General features: G+C 42.0%; 1 protein-coding gene across 2 annotated transcripts in view; it reads left to right on the top strand.

Moving 5' to 3' along the window:
• Positions 1–2,448: 2,448 nt before the first annotated feature.
• ATP9B (ATPase phospholipid transporting 9B (putative)) overlaps positions 2,449–16,006 on the top strand; it is a gene marked incomplete at its 5' end in the record, with an annotated part of 207,075 nt that continues 193,517 nt past the window's right edge. The window contains one exon of one of the 2 annotated variants that reach the window (XM_079717497.1): positions 2,449–2,579. In XM_079717497.1, coding sequence (XP_079573623.1) covers positions 2,464–2,579 — 116 coding nt within the window. The remainder of the gene's footprint in view (positions 2,580–16,006) is intronic. The other variant, XM_079717496.1, reaches the window with a different exon arrangement.

Consider the following 16,006-nt stretch of genomic DNA (forward strand, 5'->3'; position numbering starts at 1 on the left):
ACCCCTGTGAGGTGGTATCTCATTGTAGTTTTGATTTGCATTTCTCTAATAATTAGCGATTTTGAGCATCTTTCGATGTGACTTTTGGCCATCTGTATGTCTTCTTTAGAGAAATGTCTATTTAGATCTTCTGCCTATTTTTTTGATTGGGTTGTTCCACTTCTTATCATTATTGAGACTATGGTATTGTGCCTAGAAAGATTCTCAAGCATTAAAATGAAAGGTAGAAAGACCCTGTCAGCCACAAAGCTGTTGATACTGAACAGCCTTATTGATTCCAAATCCCAACCAACTGTAACAAGACTCCAAAGAGTAAAGCTTGTTTCCAGTTTATTTATTCTTTAGCTAAACCTTTGAAACTCTCCATGAGAAGCTAGTAATTGCATTTTTTCCCATTTTGATAGAATAGTTGAAACATCTATGGTTCATTACAAAGCAGTAATTGAATGAGTGGTTTAGAGGAAACTATGGACCCGCTAAATACATGGATCTAAGTGTACTTCAGCTGGATCCTAAACAGCCAGGAGTTCTTTTTCAAGTTATCGGTTTTCTAGGGTATGGCTGAAGTTGCAGGTGCCAAATAAATGCCACATATACACGCACCCACTCACACACATGCACGCACACATGCTCACACACACATTTTTGTGGTTGACTTAAATTCTTCCTTCAGAATATGAGAAGCTAGAATGACTGCACAAAAATAAATTCATTTAAAATTATGAACTAGCTATAATTAATGTGAGAGCATTGTGTGGTGAATTGAATAAAAACTTTATTCTGTTGGAGTTACATTTTTCCCCTTTGTAAGAAATCAAGGCATCATAAATCTGGAGGGTACTTAATATTTCCCCTTTAAAATATATTTCTATTCAAGGAATGAAACATGATGTTGGAAATCCTGTGTTTTGGTCCACGTTGGGATCTTCCGAATCCAGATATATGTTAGAGGGGGTGGGAGTGAAGATTATTTTTAACTTCCCATCTTCCATCCCCTAGGTAACCTGTAGAGAGAAAGAATGCATTTCTCTAGAGGGAGAGTTCCATGAGAGCAAAGCAAAGAAAGTATCAGGAAGAAATCATAAGTGCTAAAATTGGCCTATAAGAGAGATATTTAAAGGCAGATTTTTACAAGATTCATATTTTATGGTAGTTTTTTTTTTAAAAAAAAAAACTGTGCCTTACGATAGCAGTCTTTGAACTTCTTTTTTGTTCATTGACTCCCTAGAATTTTGTAAAGTATGTATCCCTTCACACATTTTGTACTGATAGTTCAAAGTTTTAATTATAAGTGTAAATAGTTACAACTGATGCATTTTGGGCATTTAGTATTTACATTTAAAAAACAGAACTGTGACATCACTCTTTCAAATGTATCGAATGGCATTTAAATTCCATGATTCGATACCCAGTCATCGTTTTTAAAAATACATAAGGAAGCTCTTTTTCAATATTTGAAAATTTGCCTTTTTGCTAAAGTATAATTTTCGAGAGGTAAAACAACTCTCGTGCAGATACATAAAGAAGATGGGCCAAAATTTTTATTCAACTTATTAAGAGGGAAGATAGAGTGAGTCAGATATTGAGATCAGCTCAAAGGGTATTGCAGGACCGAGGTATTTAGAGGCGATTTAACACAGGAATGTTAGGGTAAGACTGCTGGGTTATACACAAAACTGGCTAACAGCCTATAGGACAATAAAGTATATCCTTCAGGGTTGTCAGGTGTTGAGAGTGGTGATCTAGCCGGACACTCGAGACCCACATGCTATTGTGGCAACAGGCACTGGCCACCAGCTTCATTCACCACAGGGGGGACCTGCAGGGACCAGGTGTGCAGGGGCGCCGCCGGACGGAGGAGGGAAGGCGGGTTGGCCCCGCGCACCGCCAAGGTTGCGCACTGCGCTAAGGAGGTGGGCCGGGCTCCGGTTCGATGGGGTCCCAGGGGTGTGCGGCAAGGCCCTCGGTGCCCTGCACCAGGCTCTCAGGAAAGTCCCCACGGGCGGGGGCACACCTGAACTTCTTACTAGAAAGCGCTGCTGCTCATGTGCGCTCAGCACAGTCCGGCCAGCGGCGCATGCGCGCACGCACCCGGCGCATCGCGGTATCCCTCGGCCGCCGCTCTTGCCGTCGCCGCGCGGTGACGTCACCGGTGGCCGACGCGCGGGGAGCCGGGCCTCCGAACGCCAACGCCTCCCGCTCGCGCCCTCGCCGCAGGTGACGTCACCGACCCCCGACGCGCGGAGGGCGGGGCCTCGGGTGCCTCCGCCTCCCGCACCGCACCGTCGCTGACGGCGTTGTCATCGGGCCCCGACACGTGGTGACGCCATCAGGCCTCGACGCACGGTGAAGGGGCAGGGCGCGCGGGCGGAGCCTCAGCGGGGTCGGGGCTGAGAGGAGAGGGCGGGGAAAGGCGGCGAACAGAGGGGGATCGGGGAGGAGCGGGAAGGTGGCGGCCAGAACATGGCAGAACAGATCCCTCTGTACCCGGTGCGCAGCGCGGCAGCCGCGGCCAACTGCAAACGCGCGACCTACTTCAGCGCGGCGGGGCCCGGGCCGGGGGTCGAGCGGTCCAGCAGGTAACGATCGTGCCGCCCCACCCTTCCTCCCAGGCGCCCCTCCCCGCCCGGCCCGGTGGGGTCCGCCCAGGGCGGCCGGGTCTGGATCCCCGCGGGTGCGCCTGACCCGGGGAGGGCGTCCACTCTCCGGGAGGGGCCTGGGCGCTGCCACGACCCTGGTGCGCCCCGGCGCCGGGCTGATCGCAGAGGAGGAAGAGCCTCGGGTTCGGGGGGCTGCTCCCTCAAGTAGCACGGGCACCGCAGGTCCCACGGCACCGATCACGCAGTTGTTAGTTTCCGAGACCCGTACTGTGTCACCGGAGAAATCGCGAAGATGGCAGATACAACTTCCAGTTAGTTTTAGAAATACAAACCTTGTTGGGAATCACTTTCACAAGTGTAAAGAGCAAGTGAAGACATTTCAGTTTGTTTACTAAGTGCACGTTTTACTTGAACGTGTACATACAAAGTACTTTGTGTTGACAAGAATTTTTGGGAAACGGAGATTCAGAAAGGTTAAATTGTTACAGTTAGTAAGAGGTAGAATTAAACAGTGCAGACCTTTGATTTAAAATGGAAGTCTCATACCCTAGTTGGTTTTAGTTCGTAACTTATTTCTTACCCAAAGGGAAGAATACTACACTTATAAATGATAGAGTGGTTAGAAAAAGAAACTTATAGGAAGGGGAGATAATGCCTTTCAGAGTTGTTAAAATTTTATTCCTGAGCAATTGTAGAAGCAATCAGTCTTTAGTACATAGAGTGAAAAAGTACAGGTTTCAATATCCAGTTGCTTCAGGATTCCAATTTTAGAATAGTTTTTGGTTTGGGCTATTTGAGAGGCTGTAACATGTAGTCAAAAGAGTACATATTATGATGCTACAGAGCTGAATTGAATCTTGGTTCATTTCCGTATTAGCTAGCTGTTTGATCTTAGGTAACCATAAGCCCTAATTTCCTCTGCTGTAAAATGGGGTGGGGGGCAGTATTTTTCCTCATAGAATTGTTGAGGGTTACAGGAGAAGTTAGTAAGGTGCCCATTTTTAGTGTTTGGCCCTGAAGTGGAGAAGTATCGTTTCCTTTCTCCCTGATATTACCTGGAAGAGTAATTGCGTAGGTAATCTTCTAAGTGGTTGATTTTAGGAGATATTATTTGAAAACGTGCCACCTATTTCACAATCGGTTTCCATCAAAGTTCGCATCTGTGGGTTTTTGCCTTATATATTTTAAGGTTCAGTCATTTGGTAAATATACATTTAGGATCTCTGTGTCTTCAGTGTGGATACTCCTTTTATTGTCAGGTAATATTTCTCTTTTTGTCTCTGGCAATTTTTTTTTACTCTGGAGTCTACTTTAGTAGACTGGTGTGGCCACATCTGCTTTTTGTGGATAAATGTTTGCATGGTGTTAGCATTCAACCTATCTAAGTTGTTGAATTTGAAATGAGTTTCTGTTGGATCATGTTTCTCCATTATTCAATCCGTCAATCTCTGTCTTTTGATTGGTATATTTAGGCCATTACATTTCAGGTAATTATTGATACATTAGAGTTTTTTATTAAGATTTGTTTTGATGTGGACCATTTTTAAAGTCTTTATTGAATTTGTTACAGTATTGCTTCTGTTTTATGTTTTGGTTTTTCGGCCCTGAGGCATATAGGATCTTGGCTCCTGACCAGAGATCGAGCCCGTACCCCCTGCATTGGAAGGCAAAGTCTTAACCACTGGACCACCAAGGAAGCAAGGAAGTCCCCGATACATTAGAGTTTAAGTGTGCCACTTTATTAATCTGTTTTCTGTTTCTTTGGATTCTCATTCTTCTGTTTCTCTTCTTACTTTCCTTTTACTTGAACGCTCTTTTGATATCGCTACAGTGTTTTTTGGTGTAGGTCTTTGTATAGTTTTTGTAGTGTTTGCTCCGGGTATTACAGTATATGTACGTGACTTATCACCATAGTGTATTGGTATCAGTATTTTACTATGTGGAGTGATTTGTGGAAACCTCATGTTGGTTCCTTCACCTCCCTTCTCCCCCCTGCAATTTAAGTATCATGTACTGAGTATCAGATGGTGTTATACTTTTTGTTTAAATCATCAAATATGGTTTATAAAACTTGTGATGATAAGGATAGGTTATTGTATGTACCCATATTTTTGCTTTTTGTTCTTCCTTCCTGATGTTTCAGGATTCTCTTTTTTCATTTCCTTTCTATTTCAAGACCTTCCTGTAGCCCGTCTTGAGATTTCATCTTAGAAGGTCTTTATTTCTCCTTTATTCCTGAAAGATAGTTTTACTGGATATAGAATTCCTGGTTGACACTTCTTTTCTTAGTACTTGGAAACTCTTGTTCCACTTCCTTCCAGCCTTCATAGTTTCTGATTAGAAGTCCACTGTCATTCAAATTGGTGTTCCCCATAGGTAACGCGTCATTTATGTCTGGCTGCTTTCACGTTTTGATGTATGTTGGTATGATTTCTTTGGGTTTAACTTGTTTGGTAGTCACTGAGCTTCTTGAATCTGTTGTATTTTTTTTCTCCAAATTTAGGGACTTTTTAGCCATTATTTCTTCGAGTCCTCTTTCATTTCCACCCCTTTCTCCTCTTCTTTCTGGACTCCAGTGATACAAATGCTGGATCTTTTGTTAGTTTTACGTAATTCCTTTAGGCTCTTTTTCCCCCAGTTTCTTTTCTCTGTGTTGTTCAGACTGCGTAAGTTCTATTTACTTGTTCTCAAGTTCCCTAATTCTGTCCTCTGTCGTTTTCACTCTACTCTAGATCCCATCCAGTGGGGGTTTGTTTCTACTATTGTATTTTTAAGTTTTATAATTTCTCTTTGTTTCAAGAGGATTTGAAATGGTTTGTTGAAGCATATTTATGTTTGGTGCTTGAAATGCTTGTTACATAATTCCAGTATCTGAGTTAATCTTAGTTTTGGTGTCACTTGATTGTCTTTTCTAATTCACACTGTCAGTGTTTTGGTTCTTTGTATGATAGATGGTTTTTGATTGTTTCCTGGATATTTCATCTATTATATTGGGAGAATGTGGGCCCTATTTGTATCTTTTATTTTAGCAGATGATCACCCTGTTTAGATTTAACACATAGGTCCTGGCCTACCTTTGTCGGCTATGGTTCCAATGACAGTTTAATTCTCAGGGTTGTGATTTTTGGTGTGCTTGGTTTATGTGGTGCTACTGGAGCTCTTACTTGTCTCTACTTATGCTGCTGAGGAAAAGAAGGGATTTCCCTAGGCCCAGTGTCTTTTGGTGAGAGGTGGTGGTGTCATCCCATGTGGATGGCGAGGCTGTGTTGGCTGGGCAGTGGCTGTGGATGTACCCTCTCCATACGTGCCCCCTGACTTCCCTGGTGTGTCTTGGTAGGAGAGGAGACTCAGCACCATTGTGGCCGGGAGGCTTTCTGTGCCCAAATCCTTTTTTTCTGGTGCCCCTGGCTGCTCTGGCATCTTGGGGAAGAGGAGAGGCCATGGATAGAAGCCATTTCCTGAGCTGGCTGCTTCAGTCGTGGGGTTGCACTTTTTGGTGCTGCTGGCTGCCCCCCACCCCGCTGAGAGAGGGGTGCCTCAGGCTCATAGGGACACAGAGGCTTCCTGAGGCCTCTAACCTCTTGTTGTGGCAGGGGCCCTAACTGGTGCCACCTGGATGCCCTCGTGTCCCTGGGTGGGATAGGGGAGTCTCAGGCCCGTGGGGAAGGATGCCAATTCCCATGGCTACTTGTCAATCTTATCTTGCTGGTGGTGGTGGACTCTTGTTCTGCCAGGGGAGTAATGGCCTTCTTGGGCTGCCTTTTCTTGCTAGGTTGGGAGTTAGGCAATGCTGGGCCTGTGTCCTTCCTTTTGTCCGGTGGGGACATGTAAGATGTCCTGCCACTGCGTTCCTCCAGTTCTGCATCCCAGATCAGCCCAGCTCTCTTCCTCTCACTGCTGCCTTCTTCCCACCTTCCAGAGCTCTCCTGTGGTTGGCTCTTGCTTTATTTCCAAGGTTTATAGTTGTACTTAGGTGGGAGGAGCAGGGAGAAATGGATTGTGACTGGAAGTTGTGCTTCTACATCATTTTGTGAAGTTTGGCTTTGGTTGTATTTTATCATGGTAACATTTACATATAGTTTAAAAAGTTAATTGGTGGTAAAAGGCTTATGATAAGGTACTGTGGCTCTCTACCCCTCATCTTCATTCTCCCTTATCCCAGCCTCTCACCCCACAGGCAGTTACTTTGGACTCTTCTAGCTGTTTCTTCTGGCATTTACACATCTCCATTATTTCAGTGGCGTTATTCCTGACTTTGTCAGCATCTGAAATGACTATTTCTAAAGGCTTCCTTGATCTCAACCCCAGCCAGGATAAAATGGGATGCTTCTGCCAGGCTCCTGTAGGACTCTGTTTCCCCTCATACCACAGATTTCACTTGACTATAACTGCTTCTCTTCTCATTAGACTTTAAATTCCATGAATAGAGTGGCAGTGATGGTCAGATTTTACCCGTTACCTGGCCCCACGAGATGAGTAGGAAAATGTTCCCTTCTCTTTTACTTTCTGGAAGACATTGTGTAAAGTCGGTGTTACTTCTTTAAATGTTTGTTATTTTCCAGTGAAACCATCTGGACGTGTAGATTTCTTTTTAGGTTGTTTTAATTTAAAAGTCAGTGTCTTTCACAGTTATCGAGCTATTCAAATGATCTACTTCATATTTGGTGCGTTTTGATAGTCTGTGCCCCACGACCAGTTGGTTTGTTTCAGGTGAGTTGCCGTATTTATGTGTGTAGCGTTGCTTGTAGTAGTCCTGCATTTCCCTTGTGATGTTGTTTCATTCAGGTGCTGGTGGTTTGTGCCTTCACTTCTATTTGTTGGGCATTCCTGCTAGAGGTTTGAGCTTTTCAAAGATCCATCTTTAGTTTACTTATGTTTTCTATCGTTTCCTTTTCTTCAACTTCATTAATTTCTGCTCTTTATTTTTTCCTTCCTTTGCTTACATTAGGTTTATTTTTCTCTTCCTCTCATTTCTTAAAGTGAGAGCTTGGATTATTGATTAGAGACTTCTTTTTTAGTGTAAATGTTTAGTGCTGTAAATTTCCCTCTTGGTACTGACTTATCTGTGTCCAACAAATTCTGGTATTTTGATTTTCTCTGAGACATCCTCTCTGACCCATGGATTATTTAGAAGTGTGTTTGGAAAATTTACTATTATCTTCCTATTACTAATATCTAGTCTGATTCCTTTGTGATCAAAGAACACACTTTGTGTGATTTCATTTATTCTAAGTTTGGTGCAGTTTGTGACTGAGGATATGGTCTTCACAGGTAAGAATTCCTGGGGCTCTTGAAAAGAAAGTGTATGGGGCTGTTGTTGGGTGAAATGTTCTGAAATGTGATTAGATCGCGTTAGTTAATGGTGTTGAGTTCTTCTCTCCTTGCTGGTTTACTGTCTAGTTGTTGTATGGGTTGTTGAGGGTGGGTAGTTGAAGCCTCTTGAGTGTAATCATGGACTTGTCTATTTCTCCTTTTAGTTTTTTCAATCTTTGCTTCACATATTTTGCAGGTCTGTTGTTCGGTGCATTTGCGTTTGGGATTGCTTTGTGTTCTTGATGGACTGACACTTTTATCCTTATGTAATTTCCTTGTCTGTCTCTAGTAATTTTATTGCTCTGAAGATTACTTTAACTGACATTAAAACAGCCACTTCTGCTATCTTTTTTTTTTTTTTTTTTTTTTTTTTTGCGGTATGCGGGCCTCTCACTGTTGTGGCCTTCTCCCGTTGTGGAGCACAGGCTCCGGACGCGCAGGCTCAACGGCCATGGCTCACGGGCCCAGCTGCTCCGCGGCATGTGGGATCTTCCCAGACTGGGGCACGAACCTGTGTCCCCTGCATCAGCAGGCGGACTCTCAACCACTGCGCCACCAGGGAAGCCCTGCTTTCTTTTGATTTATGTTGCCTGGCGTATAATTTTCCATCCTTTTAAATTCAACCTACTTATATTTAAAGTGAGTTTCTTTTAGTCTGTATATGGTTGGTTTATGTTTTTTATCCACTCTGCCTATCTGTGTCTTAGAGTTGATGTAATTAGAACATTTACATTCATTGTAGTGATGGTTAGTTAGTGCTTACATCTGCCATTTTACTTTTTGTTTTCTGTGTTTTTTGTTTCTCTGTTTTCTTTTTCCTGATTTCTTGCAGGTTACTTTGAACACTTTTTAGAATTCCATTTTGATTTACTTATTGTGTTTTATGTTGGATCTTCTCTTTGTATAAATACTGTTTAGCAGTTCTAGATATTATATTATACATACATAACTCATCACAGTATACTTGTGTTGATATTTTATCAATTTGAGTCAAGTGTATAATCCTTACCTTACATCCCTTTATTCTCCCCTATTGGTAATGTAATTATGGGCATACCTTGCTTTATTGTGCTTTGCATTATTGTGTTTTTTACAAATTGAAGGTTTGTGGCAACCCTGCATTGTTAGATGATGGTTAGCATTTTTAAGTAATAAAGTATTTTTCAATTAAGGCACTTTTTTTTTTTTACACATAATGCTGTTGCACACTTAATAGACTACAGTACATTGTAAACATAACTTTTATAGGCACCAGAAGACCAAAAATTCATGTGACTCACTTTATTGCCATATTTGCTTCATTGCAGTAGTCTGGAACCGAGCCCACAATAACTCTGAGGTATGCTTGTGTCTTGTAAAATTATATGTAAATTTTACATATGTAAAAGTACTTAAATATTTCCCTTACATACAATTAGAATTGCACATCAGACAGTGTTATAATTTTTGCTTCATCTCTCAAACATCATCTAGAAAACTCAAGAGGAGAAGGATGGTCTATTATACTGACCCATATTTTTGCTCTTTCTGTTGTTCTTTTATTTCCTGATGTACCGAAATTCTTTATTTTATTGTTTCTGTTCTGTTTTAAGAATTCCTTAGCTATACTTTGAGGGTAGGTCTGCTGGAAACAAATCTTTTAGTTTTACTTCATCTGAGGATGTCTTATTTCCCCTTCATTCCTAAAGGATATTTTCACCAGATATACAGTTTGGGGTCGAGCCCTTGAAAAATGTTATGTCACTTTTTGTTGGCCTGCATGATTCTTGATGAGAAATCTGATGTCATTTGAATGATGTTTCCTTTGTAGGTAAGATATCATCATTTCTCCCTACTTTCAAACTTTGTCTTTAGTTTTCAGTAGTTTGATTATTATGGGCCTTAGCATAGATTTCTTTGAGTTTATACTGTTTCACTTAGTTTCTTGAATCTTTTGTCAAATAGAAGCTTTCAGCCTTTATTTGTTTGAACACTTATGTTTGGGACCTTCTTTTTTCTCTTCTTCTGATACTCTAGTGACACCTGTGAGATCTTTTCTTTTAGTCCCATATGGTCATGAGTTCTGTTCATTTGTTTTAAGTCTGTTTTCTGTTCAGATTGGGTGATTTCTGTTGTTCTGTCTTCAAGTTCATTGATTTTTCCTCTGTTCTTTCATTGTTCTGCTGAGCCTGTCCATTCAGTTTTTAAGTCTCTGCTACTTTTTTTTTCTCGTTTCAAAATTTCCAGTTGATACTAATTTATATTAGCTGTTTCTTTGCTGAGTCTTTCTATTCTTTTGCATATGCTTCAATATGTTTGTATTGCCCGTTGAAACATTTTTATGATGAACGTTTTAAAACCCTTGTCAGGTAATTGCAACATCTGCATCATTTTGATGTTAACATCTCTTGATTCTCTTTTCTCACTCAAGTTGAGGTTTTTTGGTTTTTGGTGTAATGAGTGATTTTTGCTTGTATCCTGGACATTTTGGTGTTATGCTATGGGGCTGTGGACCTTATTTAAGTCTTCTGTTTTATCAGTCTCTTTTAAAAAGAGACTCATGCTGAGAACAGATGCCTATTGTCTGATTATCTCTAAAGTATTAGTACGTTTCTTGGTAGAGGCAACACAAGCTTTTATTTTAGTGTTAGTTTTCTCATTGAGTGTCTACACACAATTTTCTGTGAATCTTAAAAATTTTACAATTATCATGATGATAAAAAATATTTTACTATTTGTAAAGATGAAACTTTTCCTTTGCTGTGATGGTTTGCAGTTGAAAGCTTTTTTAAAATACAGAATGATTAGTAAGATAGCATTTATCCAAGTACCCAGGCCCAGGATTCCTTGGAATCAGAGACATAGTCTTAAAACTTATAGAATTAATTTCCTTTACAGGGGCTCTAGTTCGCGCACGTTTACGACATTCTTCACACTTGCCAGCATGGAAATGTCTCACTTAATTTTCTAAACCGACAGTGTCAGCATGAAGATAGAGTTGGTGATTGGGACAGCACATCTGGGCAACTGGAGTGTGTGTCCTGAGCTAACTGGCCTGCTCATCTGTAAATTTCTAGATTGACATTTACATATATTAGATATCATACCATTAACTCTGATTCAGAAGTTTGTCTCCATTTATGTATAGCGTTAGTGTAATTTCTTCTTTGAGAAGTTGGTATTCCCATCGCTTACAGAACATTGTGTAAGAGGCTACTACAAGGTTACTGCATACACAGTGTGTGGCTGGGGCGCCTCAGCTTGAGGGACTGCCTGACCCTTGTCCCTGTTGCTTGTTTTTCCTGCTGATGTCAAGGCATGCTGCTCTGGTGCTGTTCCTTTAAAATTTTTTTTTTTTTTTTAACTATTCCCTTGTTCATCTCCTGCTGCTGTAGGAAGGAAGGCGTTCCAATTTTTTGGAAGTTCATACAGTTTTGCTGCTCATTAATGACTCATCAGTGACACAGTTGAACTTGGAAGCTGTATTTGATGAAGAAAATATGCACATTTCTCTATAGCATTTTGTCGCTTTGTTTTTCTGCGTTATTTACATGTAGGCAAAGAGGGAGTGTTTATTTTTCTTAAAGAAGGTTTAAGCATTAGGCATATTTTAAAGGTTTTTCTGCCTTTAATATCAGTTGACTCTCAGAAATGTTTCTCATCAAAGTGGAAACAATCAGGCTGTTGGATACTTAAGATAAAAATGTGAGTTTAAGATAGTTGTTGTATTGACCTACTTTTACTTACATGTAAATTATTCGTCTTCCTGTACTTGAATGTTTTGTTGAAAGTTCCTAATTTTTTTAAACCTTTGGCAGCAGCTAAGATAGCTGTCTTCAGTTCTTACCGTGGCGGTATTCTTGGGTTCCGTATCATGCATTCTGTCGTCTTTGTTCACACTGTTTTTACTCATTTTAAAAATATGTTTCCAGAATTATACCTAATTGCTGGAAACGTTGATCCTTCTTGAGTGACAAACCAATTAAGTGTGTATGACACCAGGCAACAAAGACACTTAATATTCTCTGCTTATCCTGTCTCTGAAAAATCCATTATTCATCATTGTACTGTTTTTAAATACTGAGGTAAATTTTTTCAATACAATAGGAAAATTGCTTTGGAAGTGGAATAAATTGCTTGCCAGTTCAAAGGCTCCATTTCTGAAGCCGAGTTACTAAACATGATGTTGCTTATATTCATTATCTTTCAGACTCATTGTACTGCTTTTCTAGCATTAAACTTGATAAGATTGTGACTTTTGCTAAAAAACAACACAATGGCTAAAAGAACTTAATGAAAAAGACTAAAAATCTCATTTTGTATACTATATTATAATATATTTAAGTGGTGTTTTGAATTTTAATTGCATTTTGTATAAATATTCATTTTCTAGTTGACTGTTTTAAAAGAAGTAATCTTACACAGAAGTAAGAAAAAATGAATTTTTGAGAGGAAAAGTATTAGTTCTGTTTTAGATTATGTAATTTTTTGCCTAAACCATCTCAAATGATAGGTTGCTTGCCGTAGGGATGTTCGGTGATGGTACCAGTAGTAATTGGAGTTGTTTGTAGAAGATCATATGGAGAGATTCAAACGAGTATCCCTTTGATCAGTGGAGTAAGGTGTTCAAAAGAGAGGTGAAGATAGTGACTGCCACTTCTCCTGACATATGCTTTCAGCCAGAGGTCTTCCGCCCTCTTGTTTTTTGTGATGATATGGTATTCCATCCTGCACTAAAAGCAACTCTAATCATTGCTATTAAGGTTTTACCAGGCTTTTGGGGTGATCAGCACAGCACGGTGATCATTATCTTTGTAGATATATCTTGTATATATTTTTAATTTTATGAGATAATAGAACCTGGGCGTTAAAGTTTAATTGCATTACCAAAAAAAAAAAAAAAAAAGGCTTTCGATGCATCTTCACAAATTAGTCTCCAAAAAGTTGTTCACATTCTTACCAGCAGTAAGAGTCCCTGGTTATCCGAGACCGTTGGCCGTGCCAAATGTTAAGAATTATTTTTTCAGTTGTTTTAATTTGCATGTTTTAAACGTCCTTTTTGAAAACAAAAACTGTTCCCAGGCTTCAAGCCTTCCACTGTCTTCCCCTTCCACTGTCTTCCGCTTCCACTTTGAATTCGCATTACGCTCTTCCTTTCCGCTTCCCAGTCTGTGCGGCTTGCCCCGCTGCGTCTGCAGCTGCATTTTGCGTCTGCAGCTGCATTTGCCGCAGCTCCGCCCGGCTCGCTCCTTCCAGCCACACTGGCTGTCTCCCCTCCTGCAGCCCTCCAGGCTCTGCAGCCCCTTCTAGGTCTTCCTAGACCTTGGTGTGCTTGGCTGCTTTTCATCCAGGTGTCGCTTCTTGAGACTCAGGCTCCTGGACAATCTGAGGAAGACCCCTCCTGTCACTTCTGGTCTCATCACCCCCTTTATTGTCTTCCTAGCACTTTCCCCTTTGAAAATAGTTTACGTCTTGTTTTTGTCCTCTTAGTACCTAAGCTGTGTATGAGCAGGGGCTTCGTGTGCCTCTTTGCTTCTGCACCCGCAGGGACAGCGCTAGCACATAGTAGACGCTCAAAAGTATAGCTGTATTTCTTCCTTTGTGAATTGTCTTTGTTCATGTGTCATTCAGAGTGTTTGCTTTTTTATTGATTTGTGAGAACTGCTTATAAAGAATCGTTTTTTTCTGTCATGTGCTGCATATTTTCCCCCATTTTCTCATTTGCTTTAAAGTTTTCTTCTTTGATGATGCAGAATACAGATCTCCAGAGTGCCTGGCCATAGTAAGGACTCAGTAAACTTTAGCCATCCATTTTCCCGGGCTCCTTCATCTAAGACGCCTGCAGGAGTTCTTTTTCATTCTGGTTTATTGTCTGATTGACAAGCCTGTTCCCCAAATGATGGATCTCTTGAGTAAAGTTGCCCGTGCGTAAGGGTGCAGCACACTGACTGTGGCAGCCAGCAGGAGCACGAGGAGAAAGGGCCCGTGCTAAGTGCAGGGAAAGCCGTGTTGCAGGAAGTAGCTCGGCGCGCTGAGGGTGTGCGTACTGATGAGGGGATATCCGTCTTCCAGCGGTTACTTGGCTGCCGGGGAGCAAGGTATCATCAACAATAATTACAGAAATCTGTTCTTTTTAAAACAGTTGTGGTAAAGTATGCGTAACGTAAGAGATACCATCTTAACCATTTTAAAGTGCACAGTAAATGGCATTAAGTACGTTTACCGTTGTTGTGTAACTGCCACCGCCATCTACCCACAGAACTTCCATCTTCCCAAACTGAAACTCTGTGCCCCTTAGACACTGGCTTCCACCCTCCCCCGCTGCCCGCTCACCTCTCTTCCTTCTGTCTCTGGAGTTGACTGCTCTTGGGACCTCATGTAAGTGGAGTCATTCAGTGTTTGTCTTCTTGTGTCCGGCTTATTTCACTGAGCATAATGTCCTAAAGGTCCTCACTGTAGCTTGTATCAATTTTCTTCCTTTTCATGGCTGAATGATATCCCATTGTATGTATGGTCCACGTTTGTCTATGGACATTTGAGTTTTTGTTCTTTCTTAGAGTATGGTTTTCTGTGTTAATTGTCTAAACCTGGGAATTAAATGAATCTATGTGACGTGCCTAGATTACTGCCTGAGAGTCTGAGCTCTCAGTAACTGTCAGCACTGGTTTCCTGTCCTTTAGGTCAGCAGCGTTGTCCCTTCACCAGCGCGCTAGTGATCAGCAGGGTAGTGGAGGGACATGCTGGTGGCTCCTCCACTCAGCCTTCTGTTTTCAGCACAGCCTCCCTTCCCCAGAGGAGGGGAGGGGTGGTTGCCTAGTTGGGTGGGAGGGGGGCTGCAGTGTAAGGGTCCAGATGTTTCTTTCAGAGCTTTCAGTCGGTTCTTATTTCAGCGTCCCTGCAAAGCCCTCCCAGAGGCACCCAGAGCTGCCGGCCTTCAGCACTGCTAGGGTCCTGAGGTTCCAATCCCTTGGTTCTCTGGTTTCTTCACTGCTGGCTTCAGACTCCATTGTTGTGGTTCTGCTTAGTTGTTTACCATCCATCCATCTGCTTTCCCCCGCTTCTTACATTTTGTTGTCTCCTCTTTTGTTTTCTGTTCTTGTAGATGTACGCTTTTAAAAAAAAGCAATTTTTTGCATAATGAAAGTAGATTATGTATTTAATCTTCCATGAAAGATTAAACATGAAACATTTTAATCTTGAAACATGAAACAAGAAACATGAAACATTTTTTTCATTTTACACATATCTGTCTGATTCATTCTTCTCTTTCAGAAGACTGGTTTTCTGGGTTTCTTACTCTACGTACTGGCATAGACCTCCAACAGCTCTTATCACAGGAGATAGTAGCTTTAGTTATCGAGGGAGACTGCCGACTTTTTCTCAGCTCCAGTTGCAGAATTTTCCTGGACAGCTGTGGCTTAGCTTGGTTGGCTGCCTGTCCCCGACCAACCACAGGAGGGTCTGAGGTCCCAGGCAGCTACACAGCAGTCCTTCCTGGGTGGTGGGGGGAGTGGGCCAGGTTCCTAAGGAAAGAGGAGCTGGTGAGGCCAAAGAATAAATCCCCCTCCACTGCTGACCTCGCAGCTCCTGCCTGCCCTTGCCGGGCCAGCTCCATTTATTGCAGCTGCCTGTGTCATATTTCAGAGACCTCAGGCTGAAAATGAAAAAAAGCAGACTCAAGATTCTCCCTCTGCTGCCAGAAGCCTGCTTCTGCTCATGTTTTCTGTCCTGCTGAGCGGCACTGCAGTCCTTCTTCCCGTACAGGCCGGTCATCCTTAGGCTCTTGTGTCCTCTGAGTTCATAGTCCAACATCACCTGTCTGTCTGCTCTAGCTCTTAAATGCCCCGAAGCTACCCACGTCTCTCCTTTTTCCTCCAGCTCCTTTGTTCAAGCACTGTCTGTCTCTGTCCTGGACTCCTGCAGCGGCCTCCTAATTGGCTCCAGCTCTACCTCGACCAGTTCTCCAGGGCAGCCAGAGTGCAGAGCGAATCTCATGTTTGCCTCTCACCTGAAATGGTTGTCTTCCCTGTGATTTGCAAGGGCCTCCACTGCCAAGTCCTTCTGCCTTTCTGGGCTCGCAAGAGGCCCTGATCTTACGTCTGCACGGGCCACCC

The sequence above is a fragment of the Hyperoodon ampullatus genome (genome assembly GCF_949752795.1).
Source record: "Hyperoodon ampullatus genome assembly, chromosome: 13".
NCBI lineage: Eukaryota > Metazoa > Chordata > Mammalia > Artiodactyla > Ziphiidae > Hyperoodon > Hyperoodon ampullatus.